The 8,376-nt window shown below is 38.6% G+C and overlaps 1 protein-coding gene across 17 annotated transcripts in view; it reads right to left on the bottom strand.

Annotated features, from left to right (window-relative positions):
• LOC120409130 (sarcolemma associated protein) overlaps positions 1 to 8,376 on the bottom strand; it is a 169,148-nt gene that overhangs the window by 33,801 nt on the left and 126,971 nt on the right. For 12 of the 17 annotated variants that reach the window (XM_039546622.1, XM_039546620.1, XM_039546633.1 and 9 more), the window contains one exon: positions 5,174 to 5,236. The exons of the other annotated variants lie outside the window; for them this stretch is intronic. In XM_039546622.1, the coding sequence (XP_039402556.1) occupies positions 5,174 to 5,236 (63 nt within the window). The remainder of the gene's footprint in view (positions 1 to 5,173; positions 5,237 to 8,376) is intronic. 17 annotated transcript variants of the gene reach the window in all.

Raw genomic sequence — 8,376 nt, 5'->3', positions numbered from 1 at the left:
GAAAAGTCAAACTGAGAACAATTAGCATTTACCAGCTTCTTAGAAAAAACTAGATTTATCAGAAAGTGGAGTTTCTGAATTTATAGCCTCCCCAGATCTCCACTTCTAGTTCTGTGACCAGATGCTCACATAGATGGCCATGAGAAATGCCATTTACACAAAAAGAAGAGTGCGATGATGAGCATGTATTCAAATGGCCTTGGACAGCAGGCATTTAGCACAAGTTTTTGCCAATTCACAACTAGTTTCCCCCGCACCGATCATTCAGACTGAGCTACAGCAGTTGTATGAAGCCATGGTGGGTAGATTTTGGGGGGGAGGGTGGGGGAAGAAGGGGGCACAATGGATCCACTGCCTGAAGCATTTTCAACCCTTCTTTCCTGGCTTTTTGGGGCGGGGCAAGAGGAAAGGAGGAGCAGGGCAGAAAAGAGAAGCGTCCTTTGTCTTTCCTTGTTCCATGTTGTTACAGAAATCTACAGAGGTCAGGAAAGAAGACTTGATTTCACATATATACCAGCCACAGTTTCTTCTAACAAGGCAAAAAAGCACCTGGGGAAGTCTGCCTGCACCCCTGGAGAAGAAGCTGAACATAAGAATCCTGCATCCACATTAGCTACCTGCCTGATTTATAGATGAGAACGACTCCATTCATAATGGCGGCAGCCATATCATAAAACAATTAGTTAGAATGGGTGTGTAACTAGTTTATGGCAGCAAAATGTGTTGCAGATTTTGGACTCTGCACAAATCCATGCATGGTCACAACTAAAAGCAGTCTACAATTAGTGTAAAAAAAGAAGTTGGTCTTTTATGACCTTGGTCTATTTTCCTGGCCAACTCAAATTGCTTTCAGCAGTGTATTTTCTACATGTTTTTTATTAAGAATTCAGATGAAAAAACCTAATTTTTAACATTTCCTCCACCACAGTGATTCATAGTGTGTTCATATGTGTGGAGACAGTTTATAAGTTTAATACAGGCTTTGCAGACCACAATTTGATTTTTGGCATAACTTCTTCAGTTAACCCTACATCACACATGAATATAACTGATTGATTAAAAGCTGCTATTGATGTTTTCCATTTTTATACTGTACAACAATTTAACAACAGTATGCAAGATGCCATGAAGTATCAACAGAGTTCAAAGCAAATGGAAAAGTTTGTTTTGACTTGGCCATATTTATATATAATAATAAATACACAGGACTTGGTGACATATGTAGAAGATTTTGAGACCCTGCAAGCCAACTTTGGAATGTGGCAACATAGTTTTGAGCAGGCTGGACTTAGAGTCAATATTGGTAAAAATCAAGGCTATGACAAGTTTAAATGGAGGGAACTGACTCCAGTTCCTTGTGACAAGAAGATGCCAATAATGTTAAAAGGTACAGTGTATAAAACTAATTTGAGCCATCCTAATATACAGGACAGTGACTAGGCCAGCCATTAAAGAGATTTCAGTATGTTCTCCACTACAGAAATGATGTTGAGATGGACAAATGGTAGGACACTCCATGATGGGGAAACAAAATGAGGTTGTTAAGGGCCTAATGCAGGGGTTGCTCCAATTGAAGATAAGTTGGGGAAAACTAGGCTGGTTTGAGCATATTCAGCAGAGACCTGAGAGTTATACTGGTATGATTGCTCTTGCAATGGTTGTGGGTGGAAGATGACCAAGGGGGAAAACAAAGTCTTGATACATGGACTGGATATTATAAGTGGACCTCAGAGAGACCAATCTGTACAACAGCCTGGAATACAATCATGAGTTTTGGAAGAAGTCCATAAAAGCTGCAACCCCAAATAGGGAAGTGGCAAGAAAGCAAAGAAAAACATAGGACCAAATTCTGCCATCTTACTTAAGATTGGTACTTTATTCCACAATTCTGCAGTAAGTTACTACTCAACATGAGTAAGGCTAGCAGACACTGGATTTGTTAGAGAATTTGAAGTACTCTTGTCTGTATATTTTTGAGAAATTTATTTTAGAGAGAGCGGCTTACAAAGTAAACTATTTGAATAAACACAGATATATCCATATTTTTGGCTGAATATGTTTATGCATTTGTTAAAGTTGTTGATTACCACCCCAGAATTGATTTTCTCCAGTGACTGCTCCTCAAGAAGCTGGCACACTAGTACAGTATTCTAGTTTATTGTAAGAATTATTTACTGAGACTGTGTACTTCAGAGGTAAAGTGGAAATTATTTTAAAGTTAGATTGCACTTTTGTTTGCTTCTTTATGATGAATGAATGTGGTCTGAAAGGTTTTGAGGGGCTTTTTTATGGTTTTCTGCTTGTTTCTCTACCTTAGAATTACCCTTTGTCTTTTTAATATCTTTGGGACAGGGACTGTCTTATTATTTGTATTACTGTAATAATCATACCTAATCATGGACTAGGACTCCATTGTGTGAGGCACTGTGTTCATACAGCATATAGCACAATAGTGCCTTGTAATTATTACTACTAGTAATAAGCAGTCTTCTTTTGCTCAGAACAATTCAGATGCAACAGCTCACAATAAATATGTTGGATTTTTAACAAGAACACCTTTTATCCAAATGTCAGTGTCTGAAGTTACATAGGAGTTAAAAAATAATTATCCCGCATGTTTGCAGTCTGACTAAAAACCCTTTCCCTTCTTAATTGCTCACAAGTAACTCTCAAAGCATCATCATTTTATTAATATTCAGTCAAAGCATTAGAGAGTCTTCCAGGGTAGACAAAACTTTAAGCACATTTAATAAATCAGAAAGCAGCAAAAGGACATTAGCCCAATTTTCCCCTTTGTAGGTCACCTTTAATATGTCCCATATGTTATTTATGAAAATATTGGAAATAACCATTAAAAATAATTAAAAGACATTTCCACTTTTAAAAATAAAAAACTTGCTTAAAAGTTTAAGGGAAGAGTTAGTCATATATAAAATATACCCACTTTTATTAAAAAAAAAAGCACAGAAGCAAAGGTTAAAATACCAATGGGAGAAAAAAGAGGCAAAGCTTAAAATAGGGGTAAAATTGCATGTTGCATCACTTTCCTCTTATCTGCGTAGTGTTTTCACCACTTTTGGTATAATTAAGTGTCCCACATTAAGAACAGCAATGTATCACTACACACCTAACAAAAGGCTGAAAAAGTGAAATCCTGGCCCTACTGAAATCAATGAGAGTTTTACCACTGACTTCAAAGTGACCAGGATTTCATCTTATAAATACAGTGAAGCAGTCCAGCAGTTAATGCAAAAAGCAGTGAGAAATGGAGGGAATAGGTGAGGAGCAAACAACAAATATATCAAGCTACTGTTCCTCCCAGACCATTCAAAACAGGGTTTCACAAAAAACTTTTCAGATAGTGTGACCCAAATCTTAAGGCTAGCAGAGGCTGGGATTTTCAAAGGAGCTTAAGGGAACTAGATGCCTAATTTCCATTGTAATTGAATGGGGATTTTGTTGTAAATTCCCTTAGGCTCCTCTATTTGATCGAGTTCTTGAAGTTTGGTGTTTTCAGCTATCAGATTCTCCCCACTTCTTTCAATAAGAAGTTTTTATCTTTTATTTTCTTCTCTCGCTTACTTCAAATGCATGTTGAAATCTTGTAGTTAAATCAAGATGATCACTTTTGTATCCTTATAGACAGAAGTACTCATCAGCTTTCGTTTGCACATCTCGTGCTAAGATGTCAATTAATAAAAAATTTTAATTAGCTAAAAGAATAAATAGTTCATACATCATACCACTGAAAATGAAGTTGACTTCACCAATTAGGCCAGAAAGCTCACTTTTATTATGCCTTCTGTTAGAAAGAGGAGCCTTAAGGAATCTCTACCAAGCTTAAAACTACTGAGGATAATTTTCTTTTTAAGTCTCCACTTGAGAAATTTTAGATCAGTCCCAAAAGTTTTGAAAGATACAGCCCATGCCATTTTTAAAAGGAATTAACCTGTATTTACTTTTTGGTATTTTGGTTTATTGATCATTTTTCTTAGGTCTTCTGAAATGGGCATTAAGAGTATTCGGATATAAATAAAATTTATAATATTGTATTCCACGCCTTAAAAAGCAGAAACACACCAATAAAGTCATACTATGCGATGTTCATTACATTTTGGCAGTGAATCTAAGAAACACAACAGCGGTCAACATGCATAACAATTGATTTGTGTAGTCAAAGAAAATTATTGCCTCACTTCTGTTTGAGTACTTCTCTCATCTCTATTAATTCATAATTTAATTTAAATGTTTAAAGTTACACCTAACAAATTTTGTAAAATCCTTCCTAGCGCAACAGTAGTGGGGGAGAAGAAGCAGCATTGTTCCTTCTGAGGTCTCCATGCTATTAAAAAGAGTTCTATATTCCAGCTATGCTTTCATAGAGCGTTCAGGTTTCTCCCCAACTGGTGCTCCTGTCCCAGTTCACAGAACAAACTAAGTAGAAATGGAGTTTTTCCTTAAAAATTTGCTCCAAGCAGACATGATTGCTTCTCTACTAATAATCCTCAAAGTCATTTGCTTTGAAAAGCAAGTTTTTCACCTCAAGCACAAAAATTATCTGCCTCCCTACAAGATCAGTGGTAAGCACTTATGCTCCATTTCTTTGCATTCTATGGAAAATCTTATCTTTCCACATGAAAATACCAGTCTCTTATAGTTTTGTTCCTGCAGTCACACTTTATCTAGCGCAAGCTGCATTATAAAACTTTAAAATTATCAGAAGTTACATATATAATGCTAAACAGAGAAGAGACAAAGGGCACCATTACCTCATCCCTATCTGTCTGCTGCAGTCTGCAATGTTTGTTTTAATTGGCAATGTTAGTCAGGCTTCCAGCTTCTCTTATTTTCCATCAGTGTTACAAAATTAGGTCAATCTTACACGCACACGGCAACATTATGGCACTCACACTCTGTCGCTGATAGAAAGTAATCATAGATTAAGTGTTAAACACAGATCATGTGCTCAGCACTTTAAGAGTAGGAGATATCTTTGTTGCTTTTGTAAAGAGTCAGCTTTGTTGGAGTTCATAATGCCATAATTCTATACTTACAGCACATTTCCACTACTGCAGAAATATTAAGTAGTACTGACAAATGTATTTTTCAAGTAACATTTTTGATATTTTGTTTTTTTGTTTTAAAGTCAATGTGATGAATGCTCTGTACTCACTCTGGCACTCTATGAACTGATGAATAAAAGTGCAGTCCCCTCCACTCTTTGAAAGAAAGTGCTCTAGTAAAGAAAGAAACACTTCAGTTTACATGTCCTCATCATCTTAGAACTGATTTTACTATAAAATCTGAAATATACATTAAAATATTTGTAAATTAGGCATTATTCTCAGATTTCAATATGGTGGATCACCCTAATATACAAGCAGACAAGACGTATTCTGTTGAAATAGTTAAGAATTATTTTTTGGAGATTAGAAATTATATAGATTGTTTTTTAGACCTGGTTGCAGAAAATATTGGGAATGTATCCTTAGCATATTTGATTAAAAGTATGTTCAATTTTTAAAGTGTAAACTTTAATACTAAACTCTATGAAAGTTGTTAATGAAAATGAATGAAAAATATTTACCTCAAGAATTATAATACTATTTCTAAAAATCTTTATTTAACAAGTTTAGTAACTGATTCATTTTACAAAAAATCCTACATTTAGCAGCAACTAGAACACCTATTTCAGTTTAGCTAGGTCATAAATCTCACACACACACACACACACACACACACACACCCCCTCTACTTCCACTGGCAAATCTATAGTTGCACCAAAAAGATTTAACTCAGTGTTCACCAACAGATTTAAATTAAAAATCAATTCAGAACATATAAGATGATGCAATCCTCGACACTTTCTTACAGTGCAGTTTACTGAAATATCAAACCCCATAGCATTAAGAGACAAGCAGTTCCTACCATGAGTATATTATTAGTTCTGAACAAAAAAGATATTAAATCCTTGCACTAAGAGAAAAAACAAAAACAATTTTACGTATTTTATTTTTAATTTAAATATTTTTATCCTTATTTTAAAAAGTCCTTTTAGAGCTAAAGTGATTTTTTCTTTGCTCTTTAATTGTAATCCCTCCTAAAATTTGAAAAACACACACATACAAAACCAGTTTTGTTTTTTTACGTGGCAAATGTTATTTTTCCTTGTGTTCTTTTGGTTGGAGTCTCATCACAATAAAACATGATTAGATTTCTTTGAAACACAATGGTCTTGTGTGTAATGTCCTGCAGTGGGTTCAATTCCCAGCTCTTTTAAAGACTTCCTCTGTAACCATGGTCAAATCACAGTCCTTGTGAGGCTCAGCTCCCCGTACATAAAATGGGGATAATAATACTTCCTTCTTCACACACTATCTTTGCTGTTTAGATTGTAAGCTCTATGGGTCATGCACTGTCTGTCTTTTATTACATATGAATAGCACCTTATGGAACGAGGCCCTGACCTCTGTTGGGGCCTCTATTATTCTTTGAATTACAGAAAAAGGAGTGGAAATATGGGGGGGCATAGTGAATACAGGGCGGAAGTGGGTGACAAGAGACTGGGGGAAGCATGATGGAGAATGTGAGTGGGGCAGCTGCCTATCTCTTCTAGATAGAGGGAAAGAAGGAGATCTTACTCACACCTTGTGCAGTAACTGGAGTTCTTTGAAATGTGTCCTCCTATGGGTGCTCCACTTCAGGTGTGCTCATACCCCTTGCACCTTTAATCAGAGATTTTTAGAAGTAGTACCTATTTGGCCTGTGCATGCACTTTGTGCCCCACTCCTAAGTTATATAGGGCTGTGTGGGCAAACTGCCCACAGTTCCTTCTCTACCATGAAGTCCCCAGAGGAAACTCCAAAGTAGAGGGGAAGGAGGACACAGAGTGGATTACCCACAGGAACACATATCTCGAACTCCAGTTACTACATAAGGTGAGTTAACCACTCCTTCTTCCAGTAGTGTCTCTTTGGGCGCTCCACTTCAGGTGACTACCAAGCAGTACCTCCAGCTGGAGGAGGGGGTTTCTGCACCAAGTCCACGACTGAAGACAATACAACCTTTTTAACAGCAGTATCTGATTTAGAAAAAAAAAAGACAGTTATTCACCTTTGTAACTGTTGTTCTTCGAGATGTGTTGCTCATATCCATTCCAATTAGGTGTGCGTGCACCGTGTGCACGATGGTCGGAGAATTTTTACCCTAGCAACACCCGGTGGGTCGGCTGTGGAGCCCCCTGGAGTGGCACCTTCATGGGGTTGGATATATACCCCAGCCGACCCAGTGCCCCCTCAGTTCCTTCTTGCCGGCTACTCCGACAGTGGTGAAGGAGGACGGGTTTGGAATGGATATGAGCAACACATCTCAAAGAACAACAGTTACAAAAGGTGAGTAATTGTCTTTTCTTCTTCGAGTGCTTGCTAATATCAATTCCAATTAGGTGACTCCCAAGCCTGACCTAGGCAGTGAGGTCGGAGTAAGACATCGCTGAGTGCAGAACCGCTGAGACAAATGTGGCATTGTCTCTAGACTGCTGTACTAACGTGCAGTGAGTGGCAAAGGTATGAATGGATGACCAAACTGCTCTACAGATCTTATGGATTGGAACTTGTGCCAGGAAAGCGGTCAAGGAGGCTTGAGCCCTCGTGGAGTGGGCGGTGAGGCGTGGCGTCAGGACACCGGTGAAGATGTAGCAAGCACGAATACAGGACGTGATCCAAGAGGAGATACGTTGCGAGGAAACCAGTAGGCCTTTCATCCGGTCAGCCACTGCAACAAAGAGTTGAGTCGTCTTCCTACGCTCAATATAGAATGTGAGGGCTCTGCGAACGTCCAGAGAGTGCATACGTTGATCTTGCTGCATAGCGTGTGGCTTAGGATGGAAGACTGGGAGGAAGATATCCTGGTTCACATGAAAAGCTGATACCACCTTGGGGAGAAAGGCATGGTAGGGGCGAAGCTGCACCTTGTCTTTATGGAAGACTGTATATGGAGGTTCCGACGTGAGGGCTCTGATTTCAGAAACACGCCTCGCTGAAGTGATGCTACAAGGAAGGCTGTCTTCCAAAATAGATAATGGAGTGTGCATGTAGTCATTGGCTCCAGCGGGGCCCCCCATGAGCCTGGAGAGGACCAGGTTAAGGTCCCACGCCAGAACTGGTTGACAGTTGTGGGTCTAGACGATCTAAGCCCTTTAGGAATCTAATGACCATTGGGTTAGAGAAGACTGAGGAAGCATGTTCCCCTGGATGGAACACTGAGATAGCAGCCAGGTGCACCCTGACAGATGATAACGCCAGGCCCTGCTGCTTTAGGGATAGGAGATAGTCCAGTATAAGGGGTGTGTGGTGCGCTGCTCGCACCAACAGGAGA

Source organism: Mauremys reevesii, linkage group 7, assembly GCF_016161935.1.
Source record: "Mauremys reevesii isolate NIE-2019 linkage group 7, ASM1616193v1, whole genome shotgun sequence".
Lineage (NCBI taxonomy): Eukaryota > Metazoa > Chordata > Testudines > Geoemydidae > Mauremys > Mauremys reevesii.
The sequence above is the reverse complement of the archived record's forward strand: the minus strand, read 5'-3'. Positions and strand labels throughout refer to the sequence as shown.